Source organism: Aethalodelphis obliquidens, unplaced genomic scaffold (genome assembly GCF_003676395.1).
Source record: "Aethalodelphis obliquidens isolate GAN/ISIS:26980383/991018 unplaced genomic scaffold, ASM367639v1 scaffold37, whole genome shotgun sequence".
In the NCBI taxonomy this organism is placed as follows: Eukaryota; Metazoa; Chordata; class Mammalia; order Artiodactyla; family Delphinidae; genus Aethalodelphis; species Aethalodelphis obliquidens.
This window is the reverse complement of record NW_020837981.1, coordinates 12,345,971-12,368,174: the sequence shown is the minus strand read 5'-3', so window position 1 is coordinate 12,368,174 and position 22,204 is coordinate 12,345,971. Positions and strand designations below refer to the sequence as shown.

General features: G+C 38.5%; 1 protein-coding gene across 4 annotated transcripts in view; it reads right to left on the bottom strand.

The window, feature by feature from the left end:
- The window catches only part of MICU1 (mitochondrial calcium uptake 1), a 200,081-nt gene that overhangs the window by 42,797 nt on the left and 135,080 nt on the right, over positions 1-22,204 (bottom strand). For all 4 annotated transcript variants that reach the window (XM_027129935.1, XM_027129934.1, XM_027129936.1 and 1 more), the window contains one exon: positions 6,606-6,743. In XM_027129935.1, coding sequence (XP_026985736.1) covers positions 6,606-6,743 — 138 coding nt within the window. The remainder of the gene's footprint in view (positions 1-6,605; positions 6,744-22,204) is intronic.

The window sequence follows — 22,204 nt, the reverse complement described above, 5'->3', positions numbered from 1 at the left end:
GGGATTGACTGCAAACTAGCATGAGGGATCTTTTGGGGGTGATTGAGATCTTCTAAAACTAGATTGCAATGATGATTGCCTAACTCTATAAATTTACTAAAAATAATTGATGGGTAAATTGGTGAATTGTACACTTAAAATAATTTATATATACTTTATGATATACAGATTATACCTCAATAAAACTGTTAAAAAATAAAAAGCAGTTATAGTAGAATGAGAAGAGGGGGAAGGAAAATTTGGCTTCCTCTGGAGTCAGCTCTAAAGCCAGATATCTAGTGCTGACAGGCCATAGGTAGTACAAACACATTGTAACAATGATTTCTTGCCTTGTCTTTTAATTGGTCATAGCAAATCCATCTGCCAAGAATCAATCTAATTGCCTGAGCTCTCTCTGTGGCCCATTAAAAAAATAAGTCTCCTTCCTTCTTCCTTCTATGCTATGTTTCTCACCAATCTAATCTCTCATCTGCTCCATTTTCTGCTTAGTTTTTAAAAACATTTAAATTATTTTTACACCAGGTAATATATGGATATGGTACAAAATGTTACACAGCATCAAGTAATTCTTCCTTTCCCTTGTCATCCAGTCTCCCTCCCTACATGTGGTCACTGTCACCAATTTCTTGGGTACCTTTTCAGAGATGTTTCTGTACTTGTCTTGCTCCAATAAAGCATTTCCCCATTGCCAAGTGCAGACTTTTCTTCAACTGGTTGGTGTCTGGCAGCAGGGGGAAATTACACCATTTCCATTACTTACATTTCGATAAGAACCTAATAGTCCTGAAACATCACTTTCTTCATATGTTCATTCCTCCTGCTGACAAAATATCAGTGACATCCACTGTCAACTGGAAAGACCGCAAACTTCTTAGCCTAGTATACAAGGTCCTCTACAATCTGATTCCATAATTTACCTTTCTAGCTATCTCACTAAGAACCTATAGGTTAGAGTATAGCAACACTGTTTTTCTTGTTTCCTCTAAACCTTTCTGCTTATTCAAATCATGGAGAATAAACAGTGACAATAAACAGGTTCATTAGTAGGAAGATTATGGATTCTGGAATGAGACAGTCCTGGCTTTGAATCCTAGTGCCACCTCTTAAGACACTGTGTGATCTCAGACAAATAACTAAGGCTCAGAAAAAGTATTTTTCATCTCAAAAATGGGGATTCTATCCACCAAGCAGGATGTGATAATTAGGGAGAAGATAAGTAAAATGCCTAGTACATAAAAAGTACTCAGTAAATAGTAGGGCAAAGTCCTTAGTAAGCTGGCAGGCTCATTACTACAGAGCCAGCGGCAGTGAATTTACTCAGTTATGCTCTGAAATACACTCTCTGGTATGTGTAGGGACTTGAGGGACAGGAAATAGGGAAAAGGTTGAGGTATATGAAACTAATTGTGTGTGGGGAAAACCAAAAATAAAACAGGGGAAAAAATCCATAAAATTAAATCTCTTAATAGTAATTCACAGTTTAGTACTCCTTTGGGGGAAGTAAAGGTTTCAAAGCTAATCAGTAAAACAAAGCAAATCAGTAGAGTTCTAATCTTTTTTTAGTTTAAGGGTCACACCTCGGGTGCTATACATAGTGGCTTTGGTGGGCACCCAATAATTGGAGTTAGAGTTTTTCAAGGGCTCTGCTAGCAATGTTTCTAGAATCTGATATCCTCTGAAGACCACAATGTGGTTCACCTCTCAAATATCTGTGAGAATATGTGAACAGGGGAGCCCACATGAATATTATCCACAGAAAACATGAAAAGTTAATAATCTAATAGTTTTATTAAAATTGTTTTTTTAAGTGCTAACTCTACTTAATGGCTAGTAGCAAGATTAATAAGTAATGCTATACACAAAGACTGCTAAGGATAGGGCTGTAAGAGGAATCACATAGCAAAAGCAAATACCTTTATAACCTGTTTGTCAAAATCCTACTCTGCCTTTCAGGCAAAGTTCAAATTGTACTTCCTCCAAGGTACAAGAATTCTTACTTAGTCTCTTCAGCTGGTTCTAATCTTTCTCATTGGTGCTCCCAAAAGATCTCATTATCTTTATTAGGGTACTTAATATACATTCATCAATGCATTTGACAAACATTTGCCTATGCAACATCGTATAGAGGATGGCAAAGATGAGTAAGACAGTGCTCTCAAGAGGCTCAAAGTTGAGTGAGTTGTCTTGTGCCATAATTGTTTATTATCTGTCTCCCTCCACTTGAGGGCAGAGACTTGGTTTTGCTCATTCCTGTGTTCCCAATATTTAGAAGAGTGCCTGGCACATGGTGGATGCTCAATAAATACTGAATATGAAATTATATAGTTCTTTGCATACATCTATTTTTTACTAAACTATTACAGATAGGTGATGGTTTTATCTTTTATCTTTCTCACAGCACCTGGCTTTGTGTCTTGAACATAGCAATGTCTGCCACTGAACTGTAATTTTCAATTCATCCTTGAGTGGATTTGCTAAATTATTAAAGTTTGCAGTTTCTGCACTCTTTTTTTTTGCGGTACGCAGGCCTCTCACTGCCGTGGCCTCTCCCGTTGCGGAGCACAGGCTCCGGATGCGCAGGCTCAGCGGCCATGGCTCACGGGCCCAGCCGCTCCACGGCATGTGGGATCTTCCCAGACCGGGGCACGAACCCATGTCCCCTGCATCGGCAGGCGGACTCCCAACCACTGTGCCACCAGGGAAGCCCAGTTTCTGCACTCTTAACCATAGAGAACGACCACTGTGAATTATACTTATGAAGTCTCAGAAAACTCTGTCTTTCTTGTAATGAGGAGAAGAAGGTAATTTGGAGGATGGTAAGTAAAAGAAAAGTTAAAGTTGAGTCAGATTTGACCTAGAAAAAAAAGTCACAGAAAAAAAAGATACTGAGGGGAATGGGGACAATCTGATAGAGGATAGGGACTAAACTTTAAAACAAAGCAAAAACAAAACATGTTTCTCATAAAGCAAAAAAAGAAAGAAAGAGAAGAAAAATCTGTCTTTGTTAAGTAAGAAACATGGCAGTTACCCAGAGCATGAATAGAGTAATTTTTCCAGGCATGGCAGGTTCCCCAATTCTTCCAGCTATTACTCAGGAACAAAACTAGAGAGGCTGATGGAGCAGGCCTTTCCAGAGCAGTGACTCGCAAGCCTAACTGCACATTAGAATCACCTGGGGAGACTTTTAAGAACTATTGATGCCTGGACTCACCCACTGAGCTTCTGATGTAGTTACTTTGAAGAGGGTCCCAGCACCACTTTTGTGAAAAATTCACCAAGCGAGCCTAGTGGGAGACCAGGTCTAAAGCACCGCTTTACAGCAAGAGTATGGTTAGGAGAAACAGAATTTTGCAAGAGAAGGGACAAGATCTGTAATAGGAAGCCCTGGATTTTATTAGTCCAGACTCTGGGTGGATCATTAATTTCTCTTTCTCTCTGTCTCTATATTTTCAAAGGTGAAATGAGATCTAACAAAGCTGTTAGAAACACAAAAAAGAAAAATGGCTGTGAAGCACTGCACAGTCATAAAGTAATACACAAATATTTATTTAATGCCACCACTAGGACCTTCAATCTTTTAGGTCTGGTTTCATATTTTGTACAGAACCCCACACAGAAAATGATTAACATGTGCCAAATGAAAACACATTTTCATGTTAACAAATCCAAAGTGGAACAAAAGAAGCAATTAGGAAGCAGACAGTGATCCCCCTATAATGGGAAATGGTCCCAGAGAGATGGGCTGGTAACCTTAGGAGCAAAGGCCCGTCATTAACTCTCATTTTAGTTAACTGCTATATTCACAAACTATTTAATCAACACGAGAGTACAATCAATCTCAATCTCCCTGCTAAGGCAGGCTAGAAATTCTGGGCCAGAAATAATTTAGCACCCCAGATTTTCATCATCTGACAAAATCTGTCCTTTCATTTCAGGGTTCTTTTGCAAGGTCTTCAGGTCTTAAATTAACTCCTGCCAAAGCTAAAATACTTTATTCCTTTAAGGGAGATGTCTCCAACACCCAATTTATTGCTTTTAAATATAAATTCACAACAAAACATGAATTAGCCTATCATGATAGATAATTATTTTAAGGTCAAATCAATGCCTGGACTAAACTTTAAAAATAGGTCTGGTCAAAAGAAAGGAGTGTTCCCTATAAAATCCACCTGTATTTGCAATTAATTTTCTGAATTACAATTTCCAACAGATATGAGCTGGGTACTAGGTAGTGTAGGAGTTCTCTCTGGGAGAAAAGCATTGTCCTCTGTCACTTTCTGTTAATGACTCTTCCTCCATAGCCAAGGGAACACCTTGGGCTGGATTGAACTCAGAGAAGCTGACACTTTTTCTCAGAATCCAGCCTGTTCTCAGTTGCAGTCCACAGCCTGTTCAGAGGTCCGTTTAGCTTTTCAACATCCAAGACTAGGAGGAAAAAGTCTAGCTGATAAGAATTGTTTTCCACCAACTTGGGGCGATGCTATTCATGCAAGATTTCATGCACGAAGACTAATAAATAAGAAAACTGAGACAAGCACTAGCAATCCTACTTCTTATTTTCAGTTACCGAGTCTTTAAAGCTTAGAGTCTGCATCTAGGATAAGGCTCTTCAATTCATGAGGCCAGGAATGTTAAGTGATTTGTCTAATGTCCACAGAAATCTCTGAGGCAGGACTTGAACTCATCTTCTAGCTCCATGTCTACCACACCTTGGCAATCCCTCATGGAACATGTTTAGTGCCAGTTCAGTTTCCCAGTCATGGCCAAATGGTAACTGTTGTCAGGTGGAAAGGGTATTGAATTGAGAATGAGATCTGGGTTCTAGCCCTTGCATTGCTCTGTGTGTGTGTGTGTGTGATCTTTAAGAGATCTGGCCTCTTTACTAGTTTCTGGTTCAGTTTGTTCATCCCACCCCCTGGAAAACCCCACATGCTGACTCAATTCTACCATCTGCCTCTTCCTGTACGAGGTACAGCTCTGAAGGGTGTCACAGAGCAGAGTTGACAAGTGTCATCACAAATCCATGGTCTCTAATCTCAATGCTGCTCAAAAAAGGCCCAATCATCTCCTGAAATCTCTAATAATCTTATTCTCAATCTTTTTGCTTCTACGCTTGCTCCTTTCCAACTGCTCTTCATAAAGCAACTAGAGTCATCTCTTTAAACATACACACAACCATGCCATTTCACTGATCACAACCCTTTAATAGCTTCTCTTTGCACTATGAATAGAATCCCAACTTGTTCCACACCTACAAGGGCCTGCATGTTCTTGCCCCCCATCTCCCTCTCAGACCTCACCTTAGACCATTATCCTCTTTGTTAGTATGCTCCAACCACAATAGTCCCCTTTTAGTTCCTCATACATGCCAGATTCATCTTTCCTCCTTGTTATGGACTGAATGTTTGTGTCCCCCCCACCCCCCAAACTCACACACTGAAGCCTTAACCCCCACTGTGGCTATATTAGGAGATGGGGTCTCTAAGAAAATAATTAAGGTTAAATGAGGTCACAAGGCTGGGGCCCTGATCCTATAGGATTAGTGTCCTTATAAGAAGACACATTAGAGAGCATGCTTTCTCTCTCTGCACAAACACTAAGATCATGTGAGGACATAGCAAGAAGGTGGCTGTCTATAGGACAGGAAGAGAGCCCTCATTAGAAACCCAGTTTGCTGGCACATTGATCATGGACTTCTAGCCTCCAGAACTGTGAGAAAAGAAATTCCTGTTGTTTAAGCCACCCAGTCTGTAGTATTTTGTTATAGCAACCTAAGCAGAGTAATACACTGCCTCAGAGTTTTAAACATATACTATTTCTTCTTTCTAGAGCTTCCTCTCCATTCTTCCTCTTTCCTTCTTTTCTACTTCCTTACTTGTTGTTCTAATATGCCTTCCAATTGGACCACTGTAATAAAACAGCTCTCCCAAAGGTCACCATTTTACCAAAACCAATGGGTATTTATCATCTCATTTTATTGGAGCCTTTCGGTTCCATATGACACTGTAGACCCCTTAGTTCATGAACACTCTTCTTCCTTGGCTTTGATTTCACTACTTCCTCTAGGTATTTCTCTAACCATTTCCTCAAGATTTCATTCTGGAGCTCCTTAAATGTTTCTGTTCTACTTGATCTTGCCCTTGGCTCATAGTTCTTTTCTGTTTAATATCCTCCTTGGGCAACTTCATCCATTCTTGTGGTTTTAATTCCAATAGTGTGTTGATGATTCCCAAATCTATCTCAGTCGTCTAAAGTAGATTTGAATATCCAGTTGGCTGCTAACCATCTCTGCTTGGATAGTCCACAGGCATCTTAAACTCAAGATATCTACAAGTGAACACTTTATCTCCCTCTGTAAACCAGCCTGTCTCTTTAAATTCGCAATCTCAGTTCATGGTGCCACCCGTGGTCTGAACAAAAAACATGGGGTCATTTGGGGCTCTCCCCTCTCCCTCACTCACTGCTCTTTTTTTTTTTTTTCAGGTACCAGAGATAAATTGAAATCAGTCATAATTAGTCATTATTTCACTCTCATTATATTAGTGCCTTTGCAATAACAATATGCTCCCATGGTTCCTTTTCTTCCTCTAGGCAAAGATACCTACCTTTCCCTCTTTGAAGTGCTTCTTGAGCTGCTTCTGCATGGCAGTCAACTTCTTGGACTGTACCCCACTGTAGGCCAGCAGCATGCCACCAAACTGCCTCTCGGTGATTCTCCCATCCACAGGGTCATGGCGTTCAAACTGGGAAGGGAACAGAAAGAGTGTTCATGGGGTCAAATGGAAAGTACTTTGACATGGAATGTGGAATGATCAACTGTGTTGGATGGCAGAGAATAGGTGATGGCTGGGACCATATTTTGAACTATAATTCTCACCATGATTTAAAAAAATCAGTCAGAAACAAGATTTTTGTTCTTTTTTTTTTAAAATGTATCTATTTTATTTATTTATTTTTGGCTGTGTTGGGTCTGCATTGATGTGCGTGGGCATTCTCTAGTTGCAGCGAGTAGGGACTACTCTTCTGTTGAGGTACACAGGCTTCTCATTGCAGTGGCTTCTCTTGTTGCGGAGCATGGGCTCTAGGTGCGTGGGCTTCAGTAGTTGTGGCACGTGGGCTCAGTAGTTGTGGCTTGCAGGCTCTAGAGCACAGGCTCAGTAGCTGTGGTGCGTGGGCTTAGTTGCTCTGTGGCATGTGGGATCTTCCCAGACCAAGGCTTGAACCCTTGTCCCTTGCTTGGCAGGCGGATTCTTAACCACCGCGCCACCAGGGAAGTCCAAAGGATTTGTGTTCTTATTCCAGTTCTGCCACTAAGTTACCCAACTACTCTAAGCCTCAATTTCCTCACGGATAAAAAGAGCTGCTATAGGGACTTCCCTGGTGGCACAGTGGTTGGGAGTCCGCCTGCCGTTGCAGGGGACACAGGTTCGTGCCTCGGTCCGGGAAGATCCCACATGCCGCGGAGCGGCTGGGCCCATGAGCCATGGTCGCTGGGCCTGCGCGTCCGGGGCCTGTGCTCCGCAACGGGAGAGGCCACAACAGTGAGAGGGCTGCGTACCGCAAAAAAAAAAAAAAAAAAAAAAAAGAGCTGCTATAACATCTTATATACTTTCTAGATGAGGAGCTTCCTTCTGGGAATAAAAACAATGTTAAAACTCCATTCAAATTCATGAGTAATAGTATTAGTAATAAGTGCTCTCTGGATCATCCATGTCCCTGCTACTCAGAGAAAACTTAAAAGCTAATTATTACAAATTTGATCAAGTATACATATGTAAAAGTCATATCAGTTCCTTGATCTGTACTTAATATTGTTATACATTCAGACCTCTAAGCATTTCAAAGAAGAGTAGTGTCTTCAGATTTCCCCCAAAATGGTAATCAAATGCTAGAACAACAACAGACCTTGAAAAAAATGTATAGAGCGTAGGATGCCTCAATTAGACATGCATACTTATCATAAAGCTACTAAAAAATCATGAAGTGTATTTAAACATGCAGATGGAGAGGTTAAGTATAAAGGACCTCTAGCTAATCTAAGTAATATCAGAAAACTAAGATTTTCATTTACAAATGGAGAGAAGGGGCTTCCCTGGTGGCAGAGTGGTTAAGAATCCGCCTGCCAATGCAGGGGACACAGGTTCGAGCCCTGGTCAGGGAAGATCCCACATGCCGCAGAGCAACTAAGTCTGTGCGCCACAACTACTAAGCCTGCACTCTAGAGCCCGCGAGTCACAACTCCTGAAGCCCGGATGCCTAGAGCCTGTGCTCTGCAACAAGAGAAGCCACCGCAATGAGAAGCCCATGCACCGCAACGAAGGTAGCCCCAGCTCACCGCAACTAGAGGAAGCCTGTGCGCAGCAACAAAGACCCAACACAGCCAAAAATAAATAAATAAAATAAATTTAAAAATAAATAAAATAAAATAAAAATGGAGAGAAGAAAGTTATCTCAATGCCAGCTGCAATGTTAATGATACTTATAAATGCATAAATAATAAAATGGCTAAAGACAGGCCCAGAAACCAATTAGAAAGCAAAATGATTTCAAGACGGTAAAATTTCCCCATGGTTTTATTGGAAAATATCAGTTACCAGGAAACTTTCAGATTCCTATGTGGCAGGGTATAATCCTCTTCTCCTAAGAGGGTTATATATAGACATAAGACATGGCCAAGTAAGGTCATGTCAACAAACATTTCCTGAATGTCTACTAGTTATTTAGCAGTGTGTTAGTCGTTGTGGAGTATGGGAAAGGAGAAGATTCGGTTTCTGTCCTTAGGAACTTCACCATCTAGTAACAAGATAAGATTTACACATAAGACACAAAATAAGGAAATACGTAAAGAATGAAATTCTCTCTCAATTTTTTTTTTTTTTTGGCTGCACCACGCAGCATGCAGAATCTTAATTCCCCAACCAGGGATCAAACCCATGCCCCCTTTAGTGGAAGTGCAGAGTCCTAACCACTGGACCGGCAGGGAATTCCCCTCTCTGTTTTTATTTCCTCGGTTAGCTTGGTAAGTTGATACACACCTTAATTTGTCTCCTCACCGGTCAGACTTATGTCAGTGAGCAAGACACAGAATTACATTTTAACAACAGCAATCAATTACTGAAAATGTACTACAAGCCAGGTACTTCACCCATATATTCTTTCATTTAATCACTGTAACAACCTCGTGGAATAGGTATTATGAGCTCCATTTTACAGATGAGAAAACTGAGCGAACATGAAGTTAGAGCTCAGAGTCAAACGCAGCTCTATCTGGATCCAAAGACTGTATCTCAATATCATACTATTTCCTCCTTTTAAGCAGTAGTACATATTCATCCTATAGGATAGCATTATGTTATTTTGGATAAACTTATAAAGCAATGGGATTTAATCATATTTGAGTGAGAAGCAAAACTATTTCCAAAGAAATCAACATCATCAATATTAAGTGAAAGCCTCATTTGTAACTCAACCACTCAGTATTTCATGTTTGTCATACCATCACTTCCACAGAGCTGATTAATTTTTGACAGTACCAAAAGTTTTCAGGATTTAAGTTTGATTTATGATTCAGTTTACCATCCTGAAACAAAATGGAGGACTGATAAAATTTTTACAAATGGGAGTACTATCTGCAGTGTTTAAATCAGATTTGCAGTGAAATGTGATACCCCGTCCAAAGTTGGGCTTCTTCAAAGCAAGCGAAGCAAAGCTATGGTCCTAGGCTTCAACAATTTAGGGTGCTCACTTTACCTTTATCTGGGAGATTTCACAGCTGTGGAGAAATCCCATACATTTGAACTAGATGAGTTAAGCTGCATCCTACAAGATAGATTCAAGGTTGCAATGTCTCTTTTCATAGTGTTGGCAGCAGCAGCAGTGTGCTCAAGGTTTATGAAAGACTGCATTCATCTGCTCTCCACAGGTGCATAAAACCTCACCTCTGCTATGTTTCAAAGGCAGTAAAGAACTTCCAGTGGACATCCCCAAGTAACAATTCCAGTGCTTAAATCAGCATTTTTACTCATGTTCTTTGAAAACACAGACTTATCTTTTTCTATCATTATTATTATTAATATTTTGATGTGGTTGGAACCTGAAACGGCTTAAAAACTATAAAACTCAGCTCCATGCAGTATAGCCCACTTCAAAGTTTACTACCTCCTCTGTAATTTGATTTGGGGCAACAATGAAGACCTACTAGGCTAGGGAGCTTTAATAGTCGTTTCTCAAGGACCTGCATTAGGGCTAAATTTTCAAGGGCAATAGCTTGACATCATGTGGCACCATATGAATGTAATTCTCAAGGTCATGAGAGGGTCTTTGGGGAAAGACATAGGTTATTGCAAAATTATCACAGTGTAGAAAGTTCCTAATTGTATATCTGGAGGCAATTCGTATGATTGGCTTGTATTTTATTTACCAAATATTGCTTGAGCATCTTAAGTTCCACTTCAATGACAATTAAGAAATTCCATTCTATTTGATCCTGTGGCACAGAATGTGTGTGTTCCAGGACACCACCCACAATTTTCATTGCTCCTTCAGACTATACTACAAAGCTACAGTAATCCAAACAGCATACTGGCATGAAAACAGACATAAAGATGAATGGAACAAAATAGAGAACCCAGAAATAAACCCACACACCTGTGGTTAACTAATCTATGACAAAGGGGGCGGGAACATACAATAGAGAAAAGACCATCTCTTCAATAAGTGGTGCTGGGAAAACTAGACACATGGAGAACAAAGAGACTAGAACATTCCCTCATACCATACATAAAAATAAACTCAAGATGGTTTAAAGACCTAAACATAAGACCTGAAACCATAAAACTCCCAGAAAAAAACACAGTTTAACATAAATTGTAACAATATTTTCTGGGATCAGTCTCCTAAGGCCAAAGGGGGAAAAAACCCACAAAAACCAAAAACCAACGGACCTAATTAAACTTAAAGTATTTGTAAATGATGAGACCAACACGGGATTAATATCCAAAATGTACAAACAGTCCATACAAGTCAATATCAAAAAAACCCAAACAACCCAATCAGAAAATGGGCAGAATACCTGAAAAGACATTTTTCCAAAGAAGACATACAGATGGCTAACAGGCACATGAAAAGATGCTCAACACCGCTAATTATAAGAGAAATGCACAAATTGAAACCACAATGAGGTATCACTTCCCACTTGTCGGATTGGCTATCATCAAAACATTTACAAATAAGTGGTGGAGAAGGTATGGAGAAAAGGGAACCCTTCTCCTTTACTGTTGGTGCAAATGTAAATTGGTGCAGCCACTATGGAAACAGCATGGACGTTCCTTAAAAAACTAAAAATAGAAGTACCATATAACCCATCAATTCCACTCCTGGATATATATCTTGAAAAAATGAAAATGCTAATTCAAAAGATACATGCAACCCAATGTTCATACCAGCACTATTTACAATAACCAAGACATGGAAGCAACTCATGTGCCCATCAATAGATGACTGGATTAAGAAGATGTAGTACATATATGCAATGGAATACTACTCAGCCATAAAAATAAGAATGAAATATAGTCATTTGCAGCAATGTGGGTAGACCTAGAGAACATTATATTTAGTGAAATAAGTCAGAGAAAGACAAATACTGTATGATATCACTTACATGTGGAATCTAAAAATGATACAAATGAATATATATACAGAACAGACTCAAAGATATAGAAAACAAACTTATGGTTACCAAAGGGGAGAGGAAAGGAGGGAGGGACAAATTAGGAGTATGGGCTTAACAGATACAAACTACTATGTATAAAATAGATAAACAATAAGGATATACTGTATAGGACAGGGAATTATACCCATCATCTCGTAGTAACCTATAATGGAGTATAACCTGTAAAAATACTGAATCACTGTGCTGTACACCTGAAAAGAACACAATATTGTAAACTGACTATACTTCAATAAAATTAAAAAAAAAGAAATTCCATTCTTTTGGATCCTGTGGCACAGAACATGTGCATTCCAGCACACCACTCACCATTTGCATTGTTTCTCTGAGTCTAGGAAGAGAAATGAACAACTTAGCATTTTCTCTTCTGTGCCACTGCCACTTTCTCAAATGGATGTAAGCTGTCGGCTCCCTGTTGTTTCCCCAGGGGGCTGCAGAGCAGGCAAAGAGGGGCCAGAGAAGAGGAGCCGAAAGACTGTCTGTAAGATTTTTCCTGGCTTCTTGTTCCCACCCTTGCCCCTTGTTGAGAGAAAGAACAGCTTTTTGGAAGGACAGATGGTCTATATATCCATTAGCATCTAGAGATGAAATGATTTAAGGAAGAAGGGAGTCAGGAAGGGAAGAAAACATGTATTATAAACAAAGGCCAAAATAAGATTAGAAAAATAGTAAAAGGAAAAAGAAATCAGTATCTGCAACTGGGTCTTGATTTATTAAAGTCTTTTGAAGTTAATATATTTCAACACATGTAAACGTCAACCTTATTCTCTTTCACAAAATTATGTTTCAGGAGACTCTGTCTATCCCTCAGAGTAAACCCTGCCCTTTTACAAGTATTTCAGAATGATAATTTTATTCATAGGCTTTTTCTAGCTTCTGAACTGTACGATTCAAGTAATGCATAGTAATCTCAAGCCACTGAGCTGAATATATCTGTTTTTCAATCTGACAGTATTTGGCTTTTGAGATCTGAACCATGTCACTGCTGCTACTACCAGGAGTTTCAGAAAAACTGTCTGTTTTGCCAGCAGGAGAAAAAATGATTACAGGCAAGTTCTCTACTGCAAACCACCCAGTGAGCATAACATACATTTCACAGTTTGAATATGAAATCTGTTTCTACAATTGGCAATGGACATCAGAGAGCCCCAGGTCAAACTGCCTGGAGCCTGAATTTTCTTGATCTTTAAATATAAGATGCATCTTCACTGTCAACCCTAATATGATTGTCTTTTGGCTAAGGAAGAAGGCCTACAATTTGGAATGAAGGCAACATGGTTCAGTGCCCTGAGCAAGGACCAAAACAATCCATTAGCATCTGGGACCATGAGGTTATAGATTACCAAACTAAGCTGCTTGACTCTTCTGCTTCAAATCCAAGGATTCTTTCCATTTAAAATGGTTTTTAAGGGACTTCCCTGGTGGCGCAGTGGTTAAGAATCTGCCTGCCAATGCAGGGGACACAGGTTCGATCCCTGGTCTGGGAAGATCCCACACGCTGCGGAGCAACTAAGCCCATGTGCCACAACTACTGAGCCTGCACTCTACAGCCCGTGAGCTACAACTACTGAGCTCGCATGCCCCAACTACTAAGCCCACGGGCCGCAACTACTGAAGACCGCGTGGCTAGAGCCCATGCTCCACAAACGAGAAGCCACCGCAATGAGAAGCCCGCACAACACTACAAAGAGTAGCCCCTGCTTGCCAGAACTAGAGAAAGCCTGCGCGCAGCAATGAAGTGCAGCCAAAATAATATAATAAATTAATTAATTAATAAAAAATTAAGATAAACAGGCAGAGGAGAGTCAGTGCCTTGGGGTTGAAAACAGAGCAGGCAGCTGTGTATAGTCATAATTTCAATCTAGTACAGTAATATAGGATTATCTCATTTAATTAAGAAAGTTCATGCTGGAGAGCAAACCAAGTGACTAAAAGACATGAGTACCAATCACACAGACCAGAAAAGGATTAACTTTCCAGTCTGATGGTAAAAATTAGGAAGATAACAAGACTGATGTATGAACTTAATACAGGCTAATAAAAATCAGGGTATATTTGACTAAGGGTGTTGGAGAAAAATATTTTAAATCTGGAACAAAGGGATTCAAGGTTTGATAAGTTTGGGTTTCATTCCATACAAGGTAATATATTTAAATGACTAAGAATACAGGCTTTAGAATCAGCAAGGCCTGGGTCTGAATTTCAGCTTGAACCCACACTTGCTGCTGTGACTTACTTCCTCTAAGGCTTCAAAATCTTCCCACTAAAAAATGGAGATAATATTCACAACCTCAAAGTGCTGTAAGGATTAAATGGGATAATGTATGTAAAGAAATTAGTACAGAGTTTGGCACATAGTTAGAATTCCAATAAATGTAGCAATTAATATTCTTATCACCATGATATCACTTCTCAGCAAAGTGCCTCAACTGATTATTCTGTTCTCAGTAGGTATTAATTAAATTCAACATACTAGGTCTCACTGTTCTTTTCATAATTGCTTTTGGCCAGTCTCCGTTTACAGAATATTACTTTCATATTTGAAGAGCAGAAAAAGTGAATGCAACAAATTTTATTTATTATTCACAACAGAATAATTTCAAGATTAAACTACTTAGAGGTGGCTGAAGCAGAACAACTTAAGTCCTGTAATCTGGCCATATATTACTAGACAGAAAACTTCCATAAAGGAGGTGCTCAATAAATATGTAGCCAGTGAACAGAGACAATACCAGAAAATTAATTCACAGCACTCTGTCCTACTGTTGAGAGGATTTCCTATCTGAGGCAAGGATTACCTCTCCATTTCTCCCTTAATACCTACTTCCATGATATAGATTTCTGTAAGAATACGCTCGAGAATGTCTTTTTTTTTTTTTTTTTTTTGGCCTCACCTGAGGCTTGTGGGATCTCAGCTTCCCAACCAGGGATTGAACCCGGGCCACAGCAGTGAAAGCCCGGAATCCTAACCACTAGGCCACCAGGGAACTCCCGAGAATGTCATTAAATATGGCTAATCAGTAACATATTTGAGTGCTTACTAACTTGCCAGGTGCTGTCCTAGGAACTTACCTGATGTAATCCTCACAATGTTATATAACAGGTATTATTATTGTTGTTGTTTTATTTTATAGACATGGACACAAAAGCAGAGAGAAGTTAAATAACTTGCTCACACAGTTAATCTGGGGAGAAACTTCTCTCTGGTCTCAATCAAAACAGTTGATTTGTTTTCTTATCTTAAAGGCACCAACAATCATGTTTCCTTTTTTATCCTGGTTACTAAAAGCTTAGAGTCAAGTTTGTGGCCCCCCTCTAATAAAAACAGGAATTTATGACATATTTTTCATAATAACCTTATTCCTGGCTTTCTCTCAACCTTCTTCCACCTCTTTTTTTTTTTAAGATTTATTTATTATTTATTTATTTATTTTATTTATCTTTGGCTGCATTGGGTCTTAGTTCTAGCACGCGGGATCTTCGTTGAGGCATGTGGGAGCTTTTGTTGTGACGCCTGGGCTCTTTGTTCCTGTGCACCAGATTCTCTCTAGTTGTGACACACAGGCTCCAGGGTGCGTGGGCTCTGTAGTTTGCGGCACGCAGCCTCTCTAGTTGAGTCGCGCTAGCTCAGTAGTTGTGGCACATGGGCTTAGTTGCCCTGTGGCATGTGGGATCTTAGTTACCTGAACAGGGATTGAACCCACGTCCCTTGCATTGTAAGGTGGATTCTTTACCACTGGACCACCAGGGAAGTCCCAACCTTCTTCCATCTTTTAACTTTCATTTCTCAGCAAGTTTTATTTTACTTTTGTCTCACTGAATATATTCTTTAAGCCTTTCTTAAATCATTTTTGAACAAAGCAGGATATAAAAAATAGTGTTGGACATCTAGGTTTTTTCAATTTTGGGTTATAATAAATATCACCACTGGGATAAACTTTTTCTGTATTTATTTTTTCATCATTATTTTGGGGTTGATCTCTAGAAATGAATTATGAAATAAAAATCTATAGGCTCTGACAATATTTTATTATGAAGTATTTGATATATACAAAATAATATATATAATAGACAAGTCATGAAGCATAATAAAAAAACACTCATGAACCTACCACTAATCTGAGAGAGGAAGCATTAGAACGAACAGTTGAAGCTCATCCCTCTGCCTCCCCTAAGAGGTAACCACCACTGGACTTCTTTCTTTATTGTCTTGTTATTTTTGTTTAGTTTAAAACACGTTTGTGTCCCTAAACAATATTATTTATTTCTTCTTGCTTTTGAACTTTTTTTTTTTTTTTTTGCGGGACGCGGGCCTCTCACTGTTGTGGCCTCTCCCGTTGCGGAACACAGGCTCCGGACGCGCAGGCTCAGCGGCCATGGCTCACGGGCCCAGCCGCTCTGCGGCAAGTGGGATCCTCCCAGACCGGGGCACGAACCCGTGTCCCCTGCATCGGCAGGCGGACTCTCAACCACTGCGCCAACAGGGAAGCCCATTGCTTTTGAACTTTATAAAATGGTATCATGCTGGATGTACTCTTCTGAGATTTGCTTTTTTCAATCAACATAGTGCTAGAATTCATCCATTTAAGCATGCTTCTTTCATTTTTACTCTACTATAGATTTCTAGTATTTGAAAATACCACTATTTATCAGTTTTCCTATAGATGGACATCTGAGTTATTGTCAGTCTTTTGCTATTAGGAACAATGCTATTATGAATATTCTTATACCAGTGTCCTGGTGAAACAGTAACAAGAGTTCCAAGTCTAGGGTATATATCTAGAAGTGGAACTGCTGGCTTATCAAGGTAATATCTAATTATTTTCCGAAAGACTCACACCAATACTTTTATCAGCCATGTATAAGAGCTCCCATTGCTTCACACCTTCACCAGTACTTGGTATTGTCGGACTTTTAATTTTTTGCCAATCTAGTGTGTGTAAAAATGGTAGGTATAGGGCTTCCCTGGTGGCGCAGTGGTTAAGAATCCGTCTGCTAGTGCAGGGGACATGGGTTCAAGCCCGCGAGCCACAACTACTGAAGCCCACACGCCTAGAGTCCGTGCTCTGCAACAAGAGAAGCCACTGCAATGAGAAGCCCGCGCCTGCAATGAAGAGTAGCCCCCACTTGCCACAACTAGAGAAAGCCCACGCAGCAACAAAGACCCAACACAGCCAAAAATAAATAAATAAATAAATGTATTAAAATAAAAAAAAAAGAATAACTTGGAGATATCTTCTATGTTTCAAAAAAAAACGGTAGGTATAAACTCTTTAATGCTTTTGACATATATTGCCTAATTAATCTCCAGAAAGATGTATCAATTTATAATCTTAATAATATATTAGAACACCCTTGACAACATCAAGTATAATTTTTAAAAATCTTTGCTAGAGTAAAAATGGTAACCCATTTTAATTAGTATTTCTTTGATTACTAGTGAGGCTGACCGTTTTTCAAACATGTGTACTGCTCATTTCTATTTCTTCCGCTGAATTTTTTATGTTCCTTGCCTATTCACTTACAGAAGTGCTGATATCTGTCTCATTAATTTATAAGATTAAAAATATTTACCCTTAATTAATACAGTATAAATTTTTTTACCCAGTTTGCCCATCTTTTAATTTTAAGTCCGTTTTATGTACACAAGTTTTAAATCTTTATTGTGGTGAAACGCATGGATCTTTCTCTCTGCAACTTGTTTCACTGGTTTATATCTAGCAACTCTTTCCTTGTTAGATAAGAGGCTAATTAAGTATTGACTTATCATTTCTTCATTTAAAAAAAGGAAACATAACCTAAAATATTAAAACATATTCCTCAGTGTCAATCAATGAAAATGATTAAATCCTCAGAACAAAAGTTAAGTTTGTTTTAAAAAGTCCTCCAGATACTGAGTGAAGTAAGTCAGACAGAGAAAGACAAATATCATATGATATTGCTTATATGTGGAATCTAAAGAAATGGTACAAATGAACTTATTTACAAAACAGAAATAGAGTCACAGATGTAGAAAACAAACCAATGGTTAACAAGGGGGAAGGAGGGGAAAAGATAAATTCGGAGATTGGGATCGGCATATACATACTACTATATATAAAATAGATAACTAATAAGAACTTACTGTATAGCACAGGGAACTCTACTCAATACTCTCTGATGACCTATATGGGAAAATAATCTAAAAAGGATTGGATATATGTATATGTATAACTAATTCACTTTGCTGTACAGCAGAAATTAACACAACATTGTAAATCAACTATACTCCAATAAAAATTAATTAAAAAAATAAAACCAACTGGAAATCTTAAAAAAACCCCAATAAATAAATAAATTAAATTAAATTAAATAAAAAATAAAATCCTCCAGTCTGCTGACTTTTTTTTAAACTAGTCTTAATGTTTGGGAATTTAGACTAAAATGGGGTCATTTAAGCCTAACTTAACCAGATTCTCCTTATTGAGGGAATAAGCTCAAGGAAATTCACTCCAGTTAACTTCCTTTTTTTGTTTAAATGTATATAATCAGCTACGGAGTGATGGAGAAAGCAAGAAAAAAATAGTTCAGTTCCAAAGAAAAGAAGGCCTGAAAGGACTTAGTTAGAAAAATTCCTCAGGTTGTTAAAGAATAATCCATTCTCTATCATTCATAATAGCAAATACTTATATAGCACTTATTATGTGCCAGATCCTGTTCTAAGTGCTTTCTATACACTATTTCACACAGCATTTTGAATTATACAAAATTTGTGTGCTTATTTTTTCCTAAGATATGACCTTGATCAATATGAACAAGCCCCAAATTCTGGCAAAGTTAACAGCTATTTAATATTCCAATCAATCCATGAAGTTAGTGTTTCCACATGGAATCGCTATATCACGTTAGTCTCAAACTATTTTTTTCTCTGCGATAACTCTTTCAGCAGGCAGTAGATCTTACCATATCCAATTTCTGCTTTCAACAACCATTTTATTCTAAATCACAGCAACATGAACAAAACCTTAGTCTTGGCACTATATATTCCTTTGAGATTTGAGGCCCAACGTTATTCAGAGTTCAAGGCCATTCTTCTTTTCATGAGATCACAAGAGTTTTGGAAAACAGAAAGACTATCTATTGGAAAAAAATATAAAAGCTCCAATTTTAGGAGATAAGAACCAAGGACTAATCCTGGTAGGAGAGCAAAGTGCTATTTTTTCTCATTTGAGTGTCAGTTTGTTTTCCTCTGACTTCATTATTTCTGCAGATAGCTCTCTGGGATCTACTGTCTAGCTGAAAATACAACATATTTCCATACTGCTTTTGTCCGAGCATTGCTGACAGTACGTCAGCACTCAGAAAAAAGTTGGAGGTTTAGCGTGTTCATTACTTGACACCTAATGACCACTAGAGAAGGCCTGATGTGCTGATTTTACCTATAGGTGTAGTGAACTGGAAGGCACGAGCCAGTGTGAAAAGCTGTTAAAAAATAATGATGACAATTAAGACATACAGTTTACTCTGGGCTTGGTGTATTCATAGTTGATCACTTCCTCATCACAGTGAATGACTGAATAAAGAAAAATAAAAGCCTCAACAAAATATTAGCAAACCCAATCCAGCAATATATGAGGGATTAAATACTGTGACCAAGTGAAATATATCCCATAAATGAAAGGATAGTTTAACAACTGAAAGTCAATTAAGGTAAGACATATCAATAAAATAAAGGTCAAAAACTACATGATCAAAAAAAAAAAAATGGGGAGAGAAGCAAACAATTCTTCTTGCTACGATTTTTCATATGAGAATACGGGTAATTTCTCCCACTTCCATAATGGGAGAAAAACTCTCTAAGTCAGCAGACAGCAATTACTGGCAAATGATCAGAATATCAAAACTTGCCTAACAGAGGCAAGGAGGATATACATTTTTAGTGGGCCCCAGTGAAAGAGCAGGCAAGGGCGCAGAGCACAGCTTCTAAAAGAATGACGGCCGTTGAGGATATGACAAAGACTGGTTAGATCCGGTTAGGTCTAAGATGGCAGAAGATTTGACTTCCAGTGGACCTTAAATTTCATTATACGCTCATTGTAATATGTTAGCATGTTAAGTGACACACCCACCAGCACCATGACAGTTCCAAGGCTGACCATAAAAGGCCAAAAAGTGGGCAGTGGCCCAATTCCTGGAAATCTCTGTCCCTTCCTCAAAAAATACACTAGAAGGAATCAATAGCAGAATAACTGAGGCAGAAGAACGGATAAGTGACCTGGAAGACAGCATGGTGGAATTCACTGCCATGGAACAGAATAAAGAAAAAAGAATGAAAAGAAATAAAGACAGCCTAAGAGACCTCTGGGACAACATTAAATGCAACAACATTCGCATTACAGGCGTCCCAGAAGGAGGAGAAAGAGAAAGGACCCGAGAAAATATTTGAAGAGATTAGAGTCAAAAACTTCCCTAACATGGGAAAGGATGTAGCCAACCAAGTCCAGGAAGTACAGAGAGTCCCATATAGGATGAACCCAAGAAGAAACACGCCGAGACACACAGTAATCAAACTGGCAAAAATTAAAGACGAAGAAATATTACTAAAAGCAGCAAGGGAAAAATGACAAATAACATACAAGGGAACTCCCATAAGGTTAACAGCTGATTTCTCAGCAGAAACTCTACAAGCCAGAAGGGAGTGGCATGATATACTTAAAGTGATGAAAGGGAAGAACCTACAACCAAGATTACTCTACCCAGCAAGGATCTCATTCAGACTTGATGGAGAAATTAAAACCTTTACAGACAAGCAAAAGCTGACAGAGTTCACCACCAGCAAACCAGCTTTACAACAAATGCTAAAGGATCTTCTCTAGTCAAGAAACACATGAGAAGGAAAAGACCTACAATAACAAACCCAAAACAATTAAGAAAATGGTCATAGGAACATACATATCGATAATTACCTTAAATGTAAATGAATTGAATGCTCCCACCAAAAGACACAGACTGGCTGAATGGATACAAAAACAAGACCCATATATATGCTGTCTACAAGAGACCCACTTCAGACCTAGAGACACATACCAACTGAAAGTGAGGGGATGGAAAAAGATATTCCATGAAAATGGAAATCAAAAGAAAGCTGGAGCAGCAATACTCATATCAGATAAAATAGACTTTAAAATAAAGAATGTTACAAGAGACAAGGAAGGACACTACATAATGATCAAGGGATCAATCCAAGAAGAAGATATAACATTGTAAATATTTATGCACCCAACATAGGAGCACCTCAATACATAAGACAAATACTAACAGCCACAAAAGGGGAAATCAACAGTAACACATTCATAGTAGGGGACTTTAACACCCCACTTTCACCAATGGACAGATCATCCAAAATGAAAATAAATAAGGAAACACAAGCTTTAAAGGATACATTAAAAAAGATGGACTTAATTGATATTTATAGGACATTCCATCCAAAAACAACAGAATACACATTTTTCTCAAGTGCTCATGGAACATTCTCCAGGATAGATCATATCTTGGGTCACAAATCAAGCCTTTGTAAATTTAAGAAAATTGAAACTGTATCAAGTATCTTCTCTGACCACAATGCTATGAGACTAGATATCAATTACAGGAAAAGGTCTGTAAAAAATGCAAACACATGGAGGCTAAACAATACACTACTTAATAACGAAGTGATCACTGAACAAATCAAAGAGGAAGTCAAAAAATAACTAGAAAGAAATGACAATGCAGACACGACGACCCAAAACCTATGGGATGCAGCAAAATCAGTTCTAAGAGGGAAGTTTATAGCAATACAATCCTACCTTAAGAAACAGAAAACATCTCGAATAAACAACCTAACCTTGCACCTAAAGCAATTAGAGAAAGAAGAACAAAAAAACCCCCAAGGTTAGCAGAAGGAAAGAAATCATAAAGATCAGATCAGAAATAAATGAAAAAGAAATGAAGGAAATGATAGCAAAGATCAATAAAACTAAAAGCTGGTTCTGTGAGAAGATAAACAAAATTGATAAACCATTAGCCAGACTCATCAAGAATAAAAGGGAGAAGACTCAAATCAATAGAATTAGAAATGAAAAAGGAGAAGTAACAACTGACACTGCAGAAATACAAAAGATCATGAGAGATTACTACAAGCAACTCTATGGCAATAAAATGGACAATCTGGAAGAAATGGACAAATTCTTAGCAATGCACAACCTGCCAAGACTGAATCAGGAAGAAATAGAAAATATGAACAGACCAATCACAAGCACTGAAATTGAAACTGTGATTAAAAATCTTCTAACAAACAAAAGCCCAGGAGCAGATGGCTTCACAGGCAAATTCTATCAAACATTTTGAGAAGAGCTAACACCTATCCTTCTCAAACTCTTCTAAAATATAGCAGAGGGAGGAACACTCCCAAACTCATTCTACGAGGCCACCATCACCCTGATACCAAAACCAGACAAG